The sequence below is a fragment of the Aotus nancymaae genome, unplaced genomic scaffold, assembly GCF_030222135.1.
Source record: "Aotus nancymaae isolate 86718 unplaced genomic scaffold, 86718_ANA_hifiasm-v0.15.2.pri h1tg000022l_1, whole genome shotgun sequence".
Taxonomy (NCBI): Eukaryota; Metazoa; Chordata; class Mammalia; order Primates; family Aotidae; genus Aotus; species Aotus nancymaae.
Genome location: NW_026988435.1, coordinates 2074763 through 2094556, shown reverse-complemented (window position 1 = coordinate 2094556; position 19794 = coordinate 2074763). Strand labels below are relative to the sequence as shown.

Below are 19794 nucleotides of genomic sequence, written 5' to 3'. Positions count from 1 at the left end.
CTCTGTGTTTCCTACCAATATACTTTCCCCAGTATGATTCTGTTCTTAGAATTTCTTTCTTCACTATCCCATCGCAACCTGCCACATTTTCCCTCACTGAAATGTTTTCAAGATCTCTTAATACCACTTCCTCAGAAAAGCCTCTTCGAACCTCTCTGTGCCCTCACCTCCATGCTGGTGCCATTTCCATAACCTAGTGTTTTCCTTGTATTTTACCTGTGGATTTAACTTAGTCCCCCTGCTTAGAAGAGTTATATGTATGTGATTATCTGTTTACCCATTCTAAGCTATGTACTTCTTGAGGGCCGAGACAAAATGTTAATTTCCTATATATTTGTATTTATATCCCTTGTGTCTAGAGAAGCACTTCACTCATAATGGTCACTAACTAAATATGTGATAAATTGCATACATGACTGTTAAGTCATCTTTTTACCGGTGTTTCTAAAAGCTTACTTTTCCACTTCTATTATTTCAGAATGTTGACAAACAAACTCTGAGATGTAACCCAAGACCTGGGAAGGTAAGCATAATTTTCTCAAACTAAGATAAAGATTAGGTAACTTTTAGGCTTGAGGAATTTAATATAAATCCTTTTTTTTTTTTTTTGAGATGGAGTCTTGCTCTGTTGCCCAGGCTTCAATGCAGTGGTGCAATCTCAGCTCACTGCAACCTCTGCCTCCCAGGTTCAAAGCAATTCTCCTGCCTCAGCCCCGCCAAGTAGCTGGGACTACAGGTGCACCCCACCATACCTGGCTAATTTTTTTTATTTTTTTAGTAGGACGGGGTTTCATGGTGTTAGCCAGAATGGTCTCTGTCTCCTGACCTTGTGATCTGCCCACCTTGGCCTCCCAAAGTGCTGGGATTACGGGCGTGAGCCACTGTGCCCGGCCTAATATAAATACTTTTAAGTGACTTAGAAAATGATTTTATTCAAGGATTTAACATCTAAAGTAACACTTACTTTTATATATTTAAGATATTTGTTTCTATGTTCTAGGACATTTTAGAATTTAAAATACTTTCTAAAAATTATTTATTGTAACTACTTACTGCTATTTACTGTGTTGCAGATGGTTATCTATGATCTCCATGAAAGTAAATATAAACAAGAAGTCTACTGTAATATTCCCGATGCTACATCATGGTCTTTTCCAAATGGAGTTCTAATAAAAGTTGTAAGGGGCTGGTAAGAAGTCTCTTAAAATTTTATAGCATGTTTTCTGAAATTAAATGTGTCTTATTCCTGTTCATGCTTTTCTTTTCTATTTTTTATTAAAGTCATATTCTCCTTCCTCTACTTTTTGACTGAATGTTTTAAAACATTATTATTATTCTGTTAGAACTTAATTGTTCTCTTTATTTACTATGGCATAAAATATCATTTTTTAGTGCTTAAGCCAGCAGTAAGTTGCAAGACCTTATCTATACAATCAGTGCCATTCTGTAACTGCATTATTAGCAGGATAGATTTGGCAAGTTTGGTTGAATGCTTCAGTTGAATGAAGCATAGCTTTGAAAATGAGTTGAGAATTTGTGGGATGCTGAGGAATGTGAAGGCCACATAGTTAAAGTTGTCTGTATAGCTGCCTTGGTCAAGAAGTGAAGGAATCTTTGTATGGTCTGAAAATGAGGGGGCAACCTCATTTATTTATTAAGGACCATGTCCTATGGACTGCTGGAGCTAGAATTTATCTATCCAGTGTTTATGCTACCCAGATCAGTATTCATGTAGTAAACCATATGGTGCAATCTCGTCTTCATATAACAAAATAGGACATGTGTCCTGTGTTATTCAGCAACAGGAGAATTAGAAGTGTAATTTGGAATTGTTGCACTATTGTTCTTAATACAGCTGTATAGTTTTGTATCGACCACATCTATAAAGAACATGCTTACATAAATATAGACATAGAAATATATTGTGGTACCATGTTCAGAAAATATTTTTATTTCCAAGGTATATGCACTCTTATTTTTTCTTTACTATTCACCCATACTTAGCATATATCATTGTTTCAAAAAATAGTGTTATATGTTAATAATGGAAGATATCCCAGCTTAAAAAATTTACATAGGTAAAATGGTCTGTGACTTACCAAGTATCATTTACTTTATGCCTTATTTCTTAGAAAATTAAATATAACTTATCATTGCATTGCTCTTTGTTTAGCTGGATTTTATATGAGAAACCACATTTCCGAGGTCAGAAATGTGTGCTAGAAGAAGGGGAAAAAGTGTTAGATCGTGACTGGATTCCTCAGAACAGAAGGCATCCACAAAGACACTTTGCATTGGGTTCTATCAAACGAGTCTTAAAGGTAACAACTGTAGATTCTTCTCCTATTTTTCATTTGATTTTATTTGTCATATAATAAAGCTATGCTATGGCCTGGCAATGTTTATAAATGATTGCTAATTTTTGTGCAGTTATTAATCTTCATTATCATATTGATAATCTTTTGAATTTATGCACGTAGAGTGAATGGTAATTAAAAATATTAACCAGAGGTAGTCTAGTTTATAAAATGTTACATGGGCCGGGCATGGTTGCTCATGCCTGTAATCCCAGCACCTAAGGTCCGGAGCCCAGGACCATCCTGGCCAACATCGTGAAACCCTGTCTCTAGTAAAAATACAAAAATTAGCCAGGTGTGGTGGTGCATGTCTGTAATCCCAGCTATTCAGGAGGCTGAGGTGCAAGAATTGTTTGAACCCAGAAGGTGGAGGTTGCAGTGAGCCGAGATCGCACCACTGCACTCCAGCCTCCAGCCTGGGCAACAGAATGAGACTCGGTCTCAAAAAAAAAAGTATATATATATATGATATATATAAAATGTTGCATAATGCACTATGTATATTTTAATAGGAGTATACTATTGCTATTAAAATATGCTAATAGGAATAGTATATTCCTACTATAATACCTTACTATAATAGTATAATACTACTCCTACTGTAATACTCTTACTATAGTAGTATGTAATAGTATAGTATTGGCCAGGGGCTGTGGCTCACACCTGTAATCCCAGCACTTTGGGAGGTTGAGGTGGGTGAAACACTTGAGGTCAGGAGTTTGAGACCAGCCTGGCCAACATGGTGAAACTCTGTTTCTACTAAAAATACAAAAATTAGCTGGGTATGTAATCCCAGCTACTCCAGAGGCTGAGGCAGAAGAATTGCTTGAACCAGGGATGCAGAGGTTGCAGTAAGCCAAGATCATGCCACTGGACTCCAGCCTGGGTGACAGAGCAAGACTCGGTTTCAATAATAATAATAATAGCATAGTATTATAGAATACTCCTAATTACTATATACTGTTCCTAAGTAGGAGTGTGCTATTCAGGAATCTTAGAGACATTATTTCCAGATATATCTTTTTCGAGTGTAGATTGCTACTGCTTAGTATAGGCATGTGTGTGCATGTGTGTGTGTGTGTTAGAGGAAGTAAGACAAGGGAGGATTAGAATAGGAAGGGAAGGTATTGTTTTTTATTTTTCTGTTTAGAAAATATTAATACTAAGATGAGAAAGGTCTTCCAATAAAATAAAATATTTTGTAAGAAGTTCTGTGGTAGTATAGAGGAGAGGTTAATTAGTGAGAAGAACATCTCAGATAAGGACAGAAATCTCCTCACATGTATTTTTAAGATTTCTTTCAACAGTAACACAATATGTGATACAGTACAGTTACTCATGTGATAGTCATGGATATATGTAGTTTTCAAGTTATGGAGATTTAATTTATATATACATGAAAGAATAAACTGAGATGAACACCATCATGATGATTTGGATTATTATTAAACTCTTGATAGTGGCTTATAGCATTCAAAGAAATTAAATATAGCCTATAGAAAAACTAAAGTTTTCATAAAGCGCGTCTGCATGTATTTTATGTTCATCAATACAGTCTGCAAAACTGTAAACAAACCCATATTTAACAAATATTTGTGTCTGCTTTTGAGCCAATATTGTGGTGCGCATAGGGAATAGAAATACAAGTGAGATATGGTTCTTTACTTCAGGTTGCTTAAAGATTGGGGGAGAGCAGCTGAGTCACATGATTATATGATGTGAGAAGTGTTCTCCAGGGCTCTGTGGGCACACAGAAGAAGGAACTCACCTTTTGGGAAGAGGTATGTCACCTGGAGGAGGTGACACCTGATTAGAATCTTGCAAGGACAAACAGGAGTTAAGCAGTCTGGGAGATATGAGGGAGTTCCTGGCAGAGCCAGTTTTGTCAGATGCAGAGGTGAGCTTTGGTGGCCTAGGGTACTGCAAGGAGATTAAGATGGCTGAAGTGGAGCGAGCACTGTCCATTTTTATTAAAAGATTTAACTGCAGTCAATTCAGTTCTGCAGATAACAATTTGAGTGCTCACTTGATTAACTCTCTGGAAAATTGAAAAAAACAAAGGACTAGTTAGTTCGTAACTGGACTCTTCTAAGATTTATATAACTTGTGGTTTTGTACCTTCTTTATGGAATCAGGCATCATGCCAAGGCCTAGTGGGAAAAAAACGAGTAATATGTGACAAACAGCCACCTCTCTCAACCCCCCCAAAATCAAACAATAAAATCAAACAGATTCAATCTGGTGAGCATAGATATTTGAATGGATATTTGCACGTCCACCATTTGCTTAGAATATATTATAAGAAAGAGCAAGTCAGGCTTGTACTTTTCCCTCTTCCAGTGTTTGTTCTCAGAATCATTATTTTTAGTTGTAGTGTTGGTGCCCATGTGTCAACAGGTTAACAACCTTTAGTGAGGAAGGAAAATAAAACTATTGAGCATTGAATGGAAGAGGCATAAGCATTGTTTTAAATATTTTACAAAGTAATAATTAGCCATCAAACTGCTTCCTGTTTCCAACGTTGTCAAAATGCTGCCTGTTGCTGCTTCACTTTCATGGTGGCTGTTTCCATGCTGGATTCACTTCTGCCGATCCTATGCCAACTATACCTTGTTGAAATCATCTTTATATTAGTCGCTTTCATTGGTGTAGCCAGGACTTTAATGTCCTTTAAAGATAATTCTTTCGTGATGTCTTCACTTGGCTGTAAACAGATATAGCAGATTCCTTAATTATCAGTACCTATAGATTCCAGTTAAGGGTTGTCTTTTTCCCCAGGGAAAATAATTTGTGGGTGAAGGCAGTAGCGTGGTGAATCTCGATTCAAATGCTTTCTTTTATAAAATTAGGATAAATGAATACTGCAAATTACTATGTTTACTGTGTATTTAAGATTTTTTTTAAGGATATGACATTTTTCTTATGGCAAGATCTGTTGTTAGATCCAGGACTGAGGTGTCTTATGTAAGGTAGAAACAAATGGATTTTCTTACTGTGTTTGTTAAGTGTGATTTTGTTAACTATAACTATAAAACTGTGTTTATTCTTACTAATTGCCATAATAGTATAAGTTTGTAAATTTCATTAATATATTTGGAAAGTGTAGCAGTACTACAAAAGTAAGCAAGGAAGCCATATAAACTTAAATTGTTTATTGTTGCCACATTACTATAAAGTGCCCTTCAGTTGCTGATATTTGACTTTCTTTGTCCATCAAGAATTATACTTATGTTTTGCAAAGCATGCTATTTCTGTGAATAGCCACTGTCAAGATAGAACTTAACAGTGAAATCTTTTTCAGTCAACTAGAGCAAAAATTAGGTTTCTAGTAAAGATAGCTGAGAACATATGCCCTCTCATTTTTGTTTATTTTCATTTGTTTAGTGATCACTAAACTGTTGCTATTATGCTGTTTCCATCTGTGTGGTTGTAGACTTGAATGCTTCTTAGCTTTTCCCTTTTTAGAGTACACCACCCAAACATTGTTTGTACAACACAATGCAGAGGAAACTTGTTTGTGTGAGACAGTTAGTTATGTATTTTGTTACTGTAACTCAGATCCCTGGGGGAACATTAATATGGAAGTATTTGAAATAATGTTACTAGAACTCTATTATTAATAGCATGCAAAAGAGCCTTAAGGATTGACAGGTGACTGTTCTAGATATTTATGCTTATTTTTGAAATGAAACTTTAGCACAAAGCATACTTTTATACTTTAAAGGATATTTTAGATTACGCTTCTTTAGTATTTTGCATTTTAGAATCAATTTTCTATAAACAAGATGTACAAACTCACTTGCTTTTGTATATTAATAAGAATGATTAAGAATTCAGTTTGGGAAAAGGTTGAAAAATCAGAATATTACACTTTTAGAATTGCAAAACTTAAATAGAATTGTTGTCTTTTATAAATGCCACCTCCGTTATTACATTCACCTATTTTATTAAAGCATATGCATTCGAATCTCACATGTCGTAGGGGATAATTACTAAAACTTGAGTTGTAGCGAGTTGTATCCTTAAACAGTCATGAGTATTGAGATAGTGTGTTCAGATAGAAGTGTATCTGTAATTTCAGAGAAGGGAAAAAATAATTTTATTTTTGATTCCCTGAGAAAGGATGAGGTCTTTTTTTGAGTTAGAACTTGACTATTAGGAGAGATTTTTGAAAGTAAGAATACAAAGAATTCTTTCTTTAGTTGAGATGGGGAAACATCTGCAAAGTTTACAGAGGCTGCAGTGGAAGTGCAGATAGCATGGAGACCAATATGACTGCAGCGTTGTAGAAGTCAGTGTGGATCCCTAGTTTGGTGCCCTATTATAGAAAGACAAACAGAAACGTGAATTCGATGTGCTTGGGTCTGAAGCCAATGAGTTTCATGAGAAAAGTGATATTCTAACAAGCTAAGCTGTCTAAAGAGTAGTCGCTAGTGTTTCACTGGTGGTTGTAAGTAGGCCTGTAATCAAAGTTTGGGTCTAACCAAGGGCTGTGACAGTGGACATATGTAAGAAGAGATCTGCACAAGGGAAATTTTAAAGGAAGATCTCACAGGACAATGGGTGCGTAATTTTTTAAGACTGTGATGGAGTAAAGGGCCAATTTCATAAGGCTTTTCTTCTTCAAACCTACTTACAGTAGGAAATGGAGTCCTACAGGGAGGAAAACAGATTTCCTTTACCCTCACCTCTAATTACTATTTCTTTTGTCAATGTAAATTAGATAAACACTGAAGATGGTAGTGCCTCTCTACTGATTTTTTTTTATATCCCCCATGAGATCACCGTCTATTTAACTCTCTTCCTCCCTTGCGTCTTTGTTATACTTCTAAGAAGGAAGGCTTACAGATATTTAGCCCTCAAATAGTTTGGTAACTCTGAACTCTGAACTCAGATAGTTTGGTAACTCTAAGCATTGCTTAATAAAACAAATATTTAAAAACCAAAGCAGAAAAATTGGGATAATAATTTTTCCATAAAATTTATAATTTTCATGTTATCAACATAACTTTTTAGAAGAACTTATTTTTATTTATTTATTTTTTTTGAGATGGAGTTTCGCTCTTGTTACCCAGGCTGGAGTGCAATGGCGCGATCTCGGCTCACCGCAACCTCCGCCTCCTGGGTTCAGGCAATTCTCCTGCCTCAGCCTCCTGAGTAGCTGGGATTACAGGCACGTGCCACCATGCCCAGCTAATTTTTTGTATTTTTAGTAGAGATGGGATTTCACCATGTTGACAAGGATGATCTCAATCTCTTGACCAGAACTTTTTTTTAAAAAAAAAAGCGTGAGCAAAACAATATTTCCTTTGTTTTCTTTATGAAGTAATTCAACTCAATAATGAGAATAATGTAACTGTACGTCCCGGGCATTCAGAAGACCAGACTGTGTGTCCACCTATGATTTCAAAGCCAAATTATTTTTTTTCAGGACTGCAGCATTCCAGAGATAGAGCTTTGCCCACAGTCGGACCCAGCCTGTTGTCCTATCTACGTACAGAGAGCAGTCCCGAATTTGGAAGAACTGAATATGTCCAGATCTGTGTCCTTCACTGTGAAGTCAGGAGTGTGCGTATCAGTTCCTCTTTATTATAGTGACTGGTGGCTACCAAAGTTAACTTTTTGTTTCATATTTCAGTAGATGACATACATATTTCTAAAGTTTCTAGTTAATGTTGCTTATACTCCCAGCTACCCAAGAAAGACTATTGCAGGGGTTAAAAGATTATTTCTTTGAATCTAATTAGAGCTTTGATATGTGACTCACAGTAGCAGGTATAGAATTCTGAGATATACTTCTTGATATATGGATCCGTTGTCTTTTCATCCAACAAATCCTGTGATTGAGAAATAAAAGCATGTCCCTGGCCTAACATTCTGGAGCCTGAACTATTTCTAGAGTATCTGCATTCTAATAGTCACTGAATGCATCTGTGATATCAAGCACATGTGGCTTTTTTTTGTTTATGACTCCTCTATTCCTGCAAGGCAAGTGGTGCTACTTTCACAGATGAGTGATTTGTCCCAGGCTAGTAGCTAGTAAGCATGGATTTGATACTAGGCCTCTCTAGTTCCAGAGGTATCTGTACGACCATGGGCCTAAGTTCAGTCTTAGTTCATTCCCAGATTGACTCAACTCCAAAGCCCGTGGATATCTGGCTCAACATGGAGCCCTCTGTTCTCTCACTCTTTTTGTTTACTCTGATGTTGGTTGGTATACAATTTTAGGGTCACTGTAGGACAACTTTTTTGTCTCCCCTACATGTGAATTAGAACTCTTGGCAGGCTGGTCGGGCACGGTGGCTGACGCCTGTAATTCCAGAACTTTGGGAGGCCGAAACAGGCGGATCACCTGAGGTTGGGAGTTCGAGGCCAGCCTGACTAACATGAAGAAACCTCATCTCTACTAAAAAAAATACAATAATAGCAAGTTGGGCATGGTGGTGCATGCCTGTAATCCCAGCTACTTGGGAGGCTGAGGCAAGAAAATCTCTTGAACCCAGGAGGTGGAAGTTGTAGTAAGCCAATATCACACCATTTGCACCCCAGCCTAGGCAACAAAAGTGAAACTCCATCTCAAAAATAATAAAAAAAGAACTCTTGGGTAGGCTGATAATTGGTCCTATCCATGAGAAATGTCTGTAATTATCAAGCTTAGCTGGAAGATGAGTCTTTAGGGAATCTTATTGCAGATACTCTTCCTTAGGCAGCCAGTAGAACTGATATTGATTCTAAAAATTTGGGTCAAAATGTAAAACATCTTGTGGAATCCCTACCTCTGATTGTTCCAGTTTAAAAAAAAGGAAATATAGTGAAATTGGTTTAGATTTTCTAATTATTTTCCACTTGAATTAAACGTGCCACATGTTTTAGGTATTGGAAAATTATAAGAAAAGTAATGCCTAATGATTGGAGAACATATTAGACTTACAGGATAGATAATATGTGAATGTAAATACTTAATAACATGGTAACTGTTATCGTTATATAATGTCTGGCTCTCACTTTGAGTATGTTTTACTAGTGTAATTCTGTGATGGAGAATTTTTTTTTTTTGGTAGCCCTTTTTACTTACAGAACCAGACTAAAGCAGTACTATTATACTTTATCTATTTTTTATATAGTTGGCTTGCCTACCCAGATATTAATTTTAAGGGGCAAGCTACAATTCTGGAGGAAGACCATGGGCTCTTTGAGATTGCTACAGCAGAAATGAAATCATTACATCCGCTTCAGATGGTAAGCAAATTTAAAAAGAAGTATTCCTTTTCCCAAGCACCCATGAATCAAAAATAACCATGATGGTTGCTCATGCATCTCAGTTTCAAGAAGTGAATATGTGTACTACTGAATTGGCAAACTATTATTATACTGTAGTGCCTTCAGTATTTACAGTATTTCTTTTTTGTTGCAAACATTTATTTGAGTGGCAAACTGTTCGGTTAAACATTGGCTATGTGATAAACCATTTTTGATTAGTCCATGCCCTTTATAAACATAGCCACTAGGACAAACTAAAACATTTTAAGAAATATCACAATGTAGAGTAGGACTAGATACAAAAAAACTACAGAATTAGGGTTTTTGTGAGGAAATAGTTACTTTTTATGCCTTACAACCTTGAGATCACAAAGACAGTGCATGTGCGTATGATAAAAAGAGTTGGTAGAACTTGGAAGGGTTAGTGTAGTTAGCTCAGTGTTAGAATTTAGGAAGCCCAAATAACTGTAGGGAAAACCTTTGGATTGGCTGGCTAAGAAATCTACTCTGCTGAATGAGATTTCTGAGTTTACTAGCAACACCAGTCTTCTTTGTGGGACACTCTGAAGTGGGATTAAATCTTAATTGGTCAAGTGTACTCAAGGACTAAAGCTCAGTTTCCTTCCTCATAGTAGCTGTAATCTGGAAAGTATCTCCTTAAGATTTCTTGCCCCATCTACATTGACGAGGAACAGTATAACTTGGTTTTGACTGCTATAGAGTTCTGTATTTAAAATTTACCACAATTTAAATTTGACTGGTGTGTAATCTTCTTTGATTACATTTTTATATAGCCTACATATATCACTTTCAGATATTATATTCAAATATCTTAAATATTTACCTAATATTAAACTATCTTGTCATTAGGGTGGACTGAAAGTGGAAATGCCCATGAACTTAAAGGTAAGTCTTGAACTGATTTTTGTAGAATGCTAAAGAGTCTCAGTATTAATATTTAAATATTTTGAATTCTTGGAATAAAAAGTACCTCCACATGTGATAATACGTAGCTAATGGATTTTGGGGTGTTGGGAAGTGAAAGCACAGAATGTTTGCTGAGGGCCCACCCTATGGCTGTGAATGGAGAGTGGGATCAGTCTGCAAAGATGGAGGTCTGTACCAGCAAATCAGTCAGACTCACCAGATGTCTGCTACAGGGTGGAAAGGTGATAGGTTTGACTTTTGTTTAAAGGGAGGGGACTTGAGATAGCAGCTAGTTATTCAAGTGGATATATCTAGCAGGCATTTGGGAGTGATGCTCAGGAAGGTGATCAATGCTGATTGAAAGGAGGTGTAGGTAGCTCTTATCAGAGAGATGGCAGTTTGTAAGTATAAGTATTCAAAGAGAAGAGGACAGGCGAGGCAATGAAAATGGTGGCAGTGGCGCCAGGATCAAGCACATTTGGGGAAGGAAAGGAGGAAACAGAATTACAAAATATGTCTAGAGAGAGAGAGAAGGAAAACCAGTACAGTGATAAAAGATGCAAACAGGCCTCGTTGTAATTAGGTTACAGCACCTCCAGAGGCAAGTATGGAAGCGGGGATTCATTTTTCTTCCTCTTCTCTAAAATAAGACGCAACTCCTTCAACTCTCCCATTTCTGGGCTTTCTAATTTATGGATTAATTCTCTCAACCACATAGATGGAGTCTTTTAAAACTTCTGTATCTGAGCGTATCTAATATACTTTGTATGGTGGAATTATATATATTGGAATTTTTAAAAAGCCTTAAGCCTGAGCTGCACTCCCAGAGATACTCTATTAGTTTGGGCTATGGTCAACAATTTCCAAAGAGTCCTAGGTGGTTCTATTTGCAGTCAAGTTTGCAAGACATAAAAGATATAGAATTAGCTGTGATGCTGTCTGAATGCCTTCTGTCTCAGTTCCCTAGTCTGGTGAATCAGAACTTCAGTGCTGACAGGCTGGATCTTCCTTCGACATTTGCAGTTTGACCGGTTCTAGGTGTATATGAATGGATGGTTAATCACAATTTACAAGTTGTTTGATACTAATTTGTGGCTTACTCACCAAAGAATTTTTATTTCTTACTGAGTTTGAATGTGGTCGGCATATGCAACATGTATTAAACCCAAATAAAACTTTGTCATTTCAAATACAGTACCCTGTGCAAACCTAACATATGGACAAGTGCAGGATCAATATTGTATGCTGTTTCCCTGATAGCATCAGTTTTTAGTCGTAAGGAAGCTATAATCTTTTTGGTTTAGTGTTTTTAAGCATGGGTTCTTATTTGCCAAGATATTGAGTTGGCATTTGTGCACAAATTATTCTATAACTCACAAATAGGACCAAGTGAGAGAATGTGGATAGATAAATGCTGTTATCGCTTCCACATACTTAAAGCAGCTGGTATTTGAGGAGTTAAAAAAAACAGCAAAATAGTAAGAGAAATAATATTCCAATCCAAATTTGAAGTAAATTACATGCCAGAAATTAGTTTCTGACAATATGTATTGCATCCCCTCGGTTTAAATCAAATATCCAATAATATATTTCAATAATTTCTTATTTTTTAGGAAGTTTTATATTTTAATTCCAGAATTTGCATGTCTGTTTCTTCTCAATGAATAGTAGACTATAGAAGCAGTTAGTGTTGGAAGAAACAGTATGTATTCTGAAAAGTCAATAGATAATTTATTGTTATACCCTGGAATCTCAAGAGAGTTCTTTAGAGGAAATTCAGTAAGTAGAAGGAAATATATTAAATTCCAAACACAGGGATATACTTATAAAGATAATTCAAGAATCAGTTATAAGGCAGTTTACCTGTGAGATGATCCTAGTATTTGGGTGACCAAAATAATGTAATCATACTCAGATATATTATAATAATATGAGAGAAAAATTATTAAATAAGATATTTTACCTTTATGGTGATAAACTCTCACATATTCCTTGTGAATATTCAACATTCAGCTATACTGTAAATATATATGAGGGGAAGTTCATGGAAAAAATGGAATTAAATGGAATTAAAATATAAAAATAAATATAGACCTTATTTTTCATCATAAGCTTCATCATCATCAAGACACTTTTCGTAAGCAATAATGGCAGCTGTTTAGTCCACCCCTAAAGAACTGAGGGTCTTGAGAATTAACTATGTCAACACAGTCTTTTTTACGTTATTAACTGAAGGAAAATGGGTTCCCTTTAGAGTTTTTGTTAAGATTAGGGGATAAAAGCCAGCAGGAGGCAGTTCAGGAGTGTAAGGTGGATGCCTAATGATTTTGAATGGAAACTCTTGTGAAATTGCCCTTGTTTGAGGAGAGAAATGAACAGGAGCATTGCTGTGGTAGAGAATGACTCTCTGGTCAAGCTTCCCTGGGTTTTTTCTGCTAAAGCTTTGGCTTTTTCAAAACACTTTCATAATAAACAGATGTTGTTCTTTGGCCATCCAGAAAACCGACAAGCAAAATGCCTTGAGCATCCCAAAAGACTGTTGCCACAACTTTTGCCATCGGTCTGCTTTCGCTTGACTGGATCACTTCCACCTTTTGGTAGCCATTGCTTTGATTGTGCTATGTTTTCAGGAGCATACTGGTAAAGCCATGTTTCATCTCTTGTTATAATTCTTTGAAGAAGTGCTTCAGGATCTTTATCCCACTTGTTTAAATTTTCATTTGAAAGCTCTGCTCTTGTTTGCAGCTGATTGGAGCATAATGGTCTTGGCACCTATAGAGTGGAAAGTTTGCTCAACTTTAATTTTTCGGTTGAAATTGTGCAGGCTGAACCAGTTGAGATATCTGTGGTGTTGGCTATTGTTGCTGCTGTTAATCATCAGTCATTTTCAATTAGGGTGCAAACAAGATGAAGTTTTTCCTCTCAAATTGACGTGGATGGTCTGCTGATTCATGCTTCATCTTCAACATCATCTCGTCCCTTCTTAAATGAGTTATCTATGTGTAAACTTCTCATTTCCTTGGGGTATTGTTTCCATAAACTTTTAATAAATCATCAATGATTTCATCATTCTTCTACCCAAACTTCACCATAAATTTGTTTATTCTTGCTTCAATTTTAGCAGAATTTGTATTGCTCTTATAGGGGCTTTTTCAAACTAATGTTTTATTCTTCTTAGTAACTCAAACTAGGTCCTGCTCAAATGTGTTATAACAAGTTAGTAGGAGTTGATTTTGGTGCATGAAAGTTTGCAATCCATGCATAGTTTTTTATAATACACCTTTTCCATGAACTTTTTGAAATTTCCTTTTATCAATAAAAAAAATAGATAGTAGTCCCTGTACATTTTGTTGTCTTTGGTGTCAACTTAAGTATATATATATATCTGCACTAAAATATAAACATGTTAAATAATTTTTCAGGTTATTATTTATGAAAAACCTCACTTCCATGGACAGGCTAAAGAGTTTAGTGAACATATAGATTCTGTTCCTAATTTTTTGAAAAATGATGGAGATTTTCACAGAATCGGATCAATTCGTGTCATTGGTGGAGTGTGAGTATCATATTTTTAATATTTGCACCAGTAGTCTATTTTTGAAGGTCAGCACAAAAGTATGCTAAGCAAAGACAATCTGTTTTTAATCTAAAAACATACATTCCTTCTGTAATATGGAAAGTAGAAAAAATTAGTTACTTATGGTTTTCTGTGGACTCTTGTTTGTATTAAAGATTTTGAGATATATTAAATGTAGAAAATTGTTTCTAAAACTTCAGCATTTTGTATTTCGGAACACAGTATAAAAATTGCAAAATAAAAGTAGGTTTTCACAGGTTATGAACACGAATGAGAGCCCCAGTTTTTATCCACTATCCTGCTGATCATAGTTGATTTATATACCAAGAACCTTGGCAGTGAGCCTTCCCTTGTTAAAAAAGGATCTGGGTTGTGTGTTTCCAAAGTTGAGTGTTTTTGACATTGGTTGCCCCCGGGCCCTGAACTGCTTTTGAGGAAGCTCTCTAGGAACCCCTGGATACAAACCCAAGTGTAACCATCTTTGCTACCATCCCAGTCTTAGCAGTTACTGGGCCAGAAACTCCCCCAAATCTATGACGGGCCTAGGATGTACCTTCATATTCGTATCCTGGCAGGTGAAACCATGAAGAAGAAACTGTCCTCATTATTTATCATTGTCAACCCAATGCCGTAATCCCTCTAGAAACATTCTGTTGACTCCATGTTGATACATTGGTTATTTTGGAACGTTAGTTTAAGTATCAGTATCTCTTGATATTTGTAGTAACATCATATAATTTTGTTAATAGCTACTCTGGTAAAAGATGCTACTAAGATATTTTATTCACAGAAGTTAAGTGACTTGTCTAAGACCACTCAAGGGTCTGTAATTAGAGATCTAGACTTTGCAATTTCAGGCAATAAATTAAGTAATAGCCATACCAGTCAAAATAAAAATGTAAGAGATTATATATGCTGGATATATAGATTATATCAATTATTAATCTGACATATTATTATTTTTGAGATGGAGTCTTGCTTTGATGCCAGGCTGGAGTACAGTGGTGCGATCTCAGCTCACTGCAACCTCCACCTCCTGGGTTCAAGTGGTTCCCCTGCCTCAGCCTCCTGAGTAGCTGGGACTGACTACAGGCAACGCCACCATGCCCAGCTAATTTTTTTGTAATTTTTAATAGAGAAACGGTTTCACCATGTTGGCCAGGATGAACTCGATCTCCTGACCTCGTGATCCTCCCACCTTGGCCTCCCAAAGTGCCAGGACTACAGGCTGAGCCACCGCGCCCGGCCTGGTCTGACATATTATTAATCACTTCCTTGTCTTTCAATTTAAAAAATTTGGGTCTTGAAGAACAAATATGGTTTGGATAAACACATTTTTATTGTTTGTTTGTAGTACTGTCTGGTTTGTGAACACACATGTTTCTTGTTAACCCTGCTATAACATATTTTTGCTTGAGATCTAAATTTTTTTCTTATTAACTAGACTGACTTAGGCTAAAACTAATTTTCTGCTGCATAGAAAATTATCTGCTAAAATTGTGTGTGATGTGCATTGCTATTCTCTTAAGGGTTTTTTTATAGCTATTTTGTAAAACTCCTAAGTAGACATGACTTGTAATGCAGGATACGCACTTTCATTTTTATCTGAAAACTGCAGGAGAAAGATGTGATGTCCCCATTTAAAGAGGAATAGCTGATTATTTTTTCACAACTTCTACCATTTTTTGGTTTTGTTGTTCAGTTGTATCTGTAGGTAGCATGGACCCCATCCTTGTACCATCTTGAAGAATCTGAGGAAGTTTAGTAAAGCTAATACTTCTTAAGGTTTCTTAGATGATACCTACCTTTATATATATCAGATGGATATATAAATTGAATCTTAATCAAAACTTAGTCTATAAAGAAAAACTGAATACATGATTATTGGACTGTCATATAATAAATTCATAAATCCTAATCTATCCTTTAAGCTCTTTTATATCTTTTATTTCTTTTCCCATTCAGATATAAATAAAAGCATGTTTTGAGTAGCCACACTTACATAAGAGAAAGCTTAGAATTTACAAGTTGTTTTGTGGAATTTATTTTTATATAATAGTTTAAGAATAAAATAATTTGATTTACATATTACAGATCTACTGAGATGTATAAATAGGTTTATAGGTTTATTCCAATTCACGTGGACCCTCTGCCCCACTATCATACCTATACTTACAGAAAGGGTAGAGGGAATAACAGTTAATGGCTGTTATTTGTGCCCTATGAAAACAATTATTTGGAATATTTTCTATATCTTCACAACCACAGTAGGAGTGAAGAAAGAAAAAGCAGTAGTAGGCAGCCCTCCTAGGCTTTATTTTGTCAAGCTCCTGAATTCCAAAGTTCCCAACCCTGGAGTTCAGAAATAGTCATCCTTGGAATCAGCACTATGGGAGAGCATCTCAGCCTAACTACACTGTGTGGCTAAAGGCAGATTTGAGGCCAACTTGTTTTATGAGCCGTCTATGCCCACACTGCATTAGATACTGTGGATTACTTTATTAGAAGGTAAGTTTCATGGAGGAACTTAATAACTAATGGTATTTATCAGTATCTTGTACTGATAGTTTTAGATTAGAAGTCAAGAAAGTGTGGGGCCAACTTTTCCCACCTGTAAGTATTTACAGAAGTCCTTGTATACATGTAGGGCCTGGAGCTAATAGCAGCTCAGTCGAATTTCCTGGTTCCTCTTAGCTAAACCATCTTGTATTTTGTTTTTGAACTGAAGCCTGGTGACAGAGTCTCTTGATTTAAACCCTGAATAAATGTTTCATGTAAAAGTCACTCTGTCATTCCAGAATGGCTTAATTAGTAAAATAAAAATGATTACCTTTGGATCTCTATGTAAATTAGTATCCTTTCTCATTGACTATATACACTTCATATTATATTTACTTGGCACACTGTTCTCTGACCACCTTGCGCTGTAGTATAAGTCACACCACAAACATTTAAAAAGCATGGCTCTGTTGCAGATCTATAATTATAAAAATTGATCTATGAAGCACACACCATTTGTCTCTCTTTGTAAATGAAAACAAAACAAATGTGTTGCTTTTAGAATATGGAGATGAACCACTATGAGCTTTATCTTGATTGTCCCTGTTTTGCTTTCTTGACTAGAGTTTTATTAATGGGTCGTTTTGGTATCCCCTCTATTTCTAGGTGGGTTGCCTATGAAAAAGAACATTTTAAAGGCCAGCAGTTTCTGCTTGAAGAAGGAGACTTTGAAGACAGTAATGCTTGTGGTGCATTAAATGGCCCTATCTTGTCTTTCCGGTACTTGCAAGCTGTGAGTTAACTTCCTTATCCTTAATTTTCTACCTTTTAAAAATTCTTTTCACAAAAATTGAACATGACTCCTGATAAAACATAAGATTATAAAATATTTCTAACACCAAGAGCATTAACCTGAACTGCCTCTCCAACTTGCCTATTTTTCTTAACTGCCATGATTATTATGGATTTTTTTTTAACATTTCATCCTTTGTTTTCATAATCATTTTCTGAGTACCTTCTTTGTTAGATGCTAGGAGTGGCCAGACTCAGCCCCCACATTCACAGAGCAGGCAGTCTGGTAAGGAAGATAGCACTTATATAAATGTTTGGTATTGTTTGGATATGATTGTATTAAGTACAAAGTACTCAGAGTCCCCAGCAGAAGGTCAGTTGGAAAAGATGTCAGCTGGCTGAAATTTCAAGTTCAAAAGAGTTAACCAAGTGAAGAAGTTCTAGAACAGGGTGAAGGAAAAAGGTAGGCGCCTGTTTAGCAAGAGATTAACACGTTAACATGTAAAGTCAAGGTTTTAAGGTGTTGATTCTCAACTGGGGGTGATTTTACCCCTCAGGGGGCCTTTGGCAGTGTCTGGAGACATTTTGGATTGTCCTATCTGGAGCAGGGGTGCTACTGACATCTAGAGGGTGGAGGGAGCGGTTGCTGCCAAACTCCTACAATGTGAAGGACAACCCCCAACAACAAAGAATTACAGGGTCCCAAATATTAACAGTGCTGAGGTTGAGAAACCCTCATGTAAGCAAAATTTTGGTATGTTTAGGGAAATGCGGTTAAGTTGGGATGTTAGGGAGAACTTTGGAAAGACAGTCTAAAGCCAGATAATGAAGGGCCGTATTGAGGAGTTTAGATTTTTTTTTCCTTGAGTTGACCGTGAACTGTTGATGGATTTTAGTCCTAGTAAGCATGATTACATTAATGGCTTAGAAAGATCTTTCTGGTGACTGTACCAAATGAGTTGGAAATCAATTCTACCTGAAAAAGAATAGAACAGTCTACTGAAGATTGGGCACTGGGATTTCTTGAGCTATAGATAAATAATTTGTGAAGTATTTAGTCCACTGTTCTAACACACAAGGACCATGGATTTTCTTTACTTAGCCATGTCTTACTTGATATCTAAAAGGTAAGCAAGACAGAGCCTTCTTTACACTTTAGATCATTGTGACCACATACACTGAGGAAATCATGGGTCATGATTCAAAGCACCGTCCACCCAGTATTGAATAATTTAAAATTTTCTCCCAACTTATTTAAGAAAAAGTTGAGTGGGAGTATTGCTAATGCTAGAAATGTTCAGCACTGAATTTGATGGTGTCTTCTAAAGATGACTTCAACTAAAACAAGTGTAACAAAAGACCAAAACCCCAGGTCACTGGTTGAAATCCTCCAGTAGCAGAAAATGTGAAAAGTTATAAATACTGCAACCATATAGCTAAATAATTAGGAGATATTTGATATAGACAGAGGCTATAATACATAATAGAAAAAATAGCAGAAACGAACATGTTAATTAATACTGCAAACAAAAGTTTTGGGCCTGTACAAAAATGACCGGTTCTTTTTTTAATATATAAGTAAAAATACCCTTCAAGAAATATCTTCTCTTCTGTTTTCCTTAAATTAGATTAAAAAAAAAATTAAACTATGAGTTGTTACCTCATAGCTAAAGATGTTATTATAATCCTCATAATAATCTTAACATTTATCAAGTACTTACTAATGGCTTTATGTGCATATTTGTACTAATCTTCACAAAGACTATGAATTGGAGACTCTTATGATTCCTGTCTTAGAGATACAGAAAGTGATAGTCTAAGAGGTTAGGTGTTGTGCCCAAGTGTAGACCTGTGATTTGAGGGCGTCTGTCTTACTCTAGAGCCCATGTCATATTATCCATTTTTTATTGTTCCAAAATGCTTAGACTTAAAATTATCTTAACAATAAAAAACTGGATTTCATTCAGTTAAAGACTTATTAACATTTCATTTGTAGCTATAAATATAGTCACATTATGGACCAATATACATATATAATAAATACATGACTTTCAGATACTTTCTCATTCACGTTTAAGTTCACTAAAATATTTTCAGATGAAATATACTAAAAAAAGTACATATATTTAGACAACATAAAATATGTACATATTGTGAAAATGCTTCAAAAATTTGCTTATCAAATTATACTTAAAAATTGTATATTTCCCAGACATAGCATTTTAATTGAAAAGTAGTTCTTAATGTTCCTGTAGTTGTGACAGCCCTCTATGAGATAATACATAGAGTTGATGTGAGACATTGTTACCCCATGCAGAGGCTCAGATGTCTCCAGCCTGGGGAAAAGTGAAGCACTGCATTTCAGATATCCATTGAAGTAAT

General features: G+C 35.8%; 1 protein-coding gene across 2 annotated transcripts in view; it reads left to right on the top strand.

Moving 5' to 3' along the window:
- Positions 1-19794, top strand: part of CRYBG3 (crystallin beta-gamma domain containing 3) — a 133597-nt gene that overhangs the window by 60262 nt on the left and 53541 nt on the right. For both annotated transcript variants that reach the window (XM_012474147.3, XM_012474148.3), the window contains 8 exons: positions 479-523; positions 1074-1189; positions 2174-2321; positions 7789-7925; positions 9482-9596; positions 10488-10523; positions 13967-14100; positions 17287-17413. In XM_012474147.3, coding sequence (XP_012329570.2) covers positions 479-523; positions 1074-1189; positions 2174-2321; positions 7789-7925; positions 9482-9596; positions 10488-10523; positions 13967-14100; positions 17287-17413 — 858 coding nt within the window. The remainder of the gene's footprint in view (positions 1-478; positions 524-1073; positions 1190-2173; positions 2322-7788; positions 7926-9481; positions 9597-10487; positions 10524-13966; positions 14101-17286; positions 17414-19794) is intronic.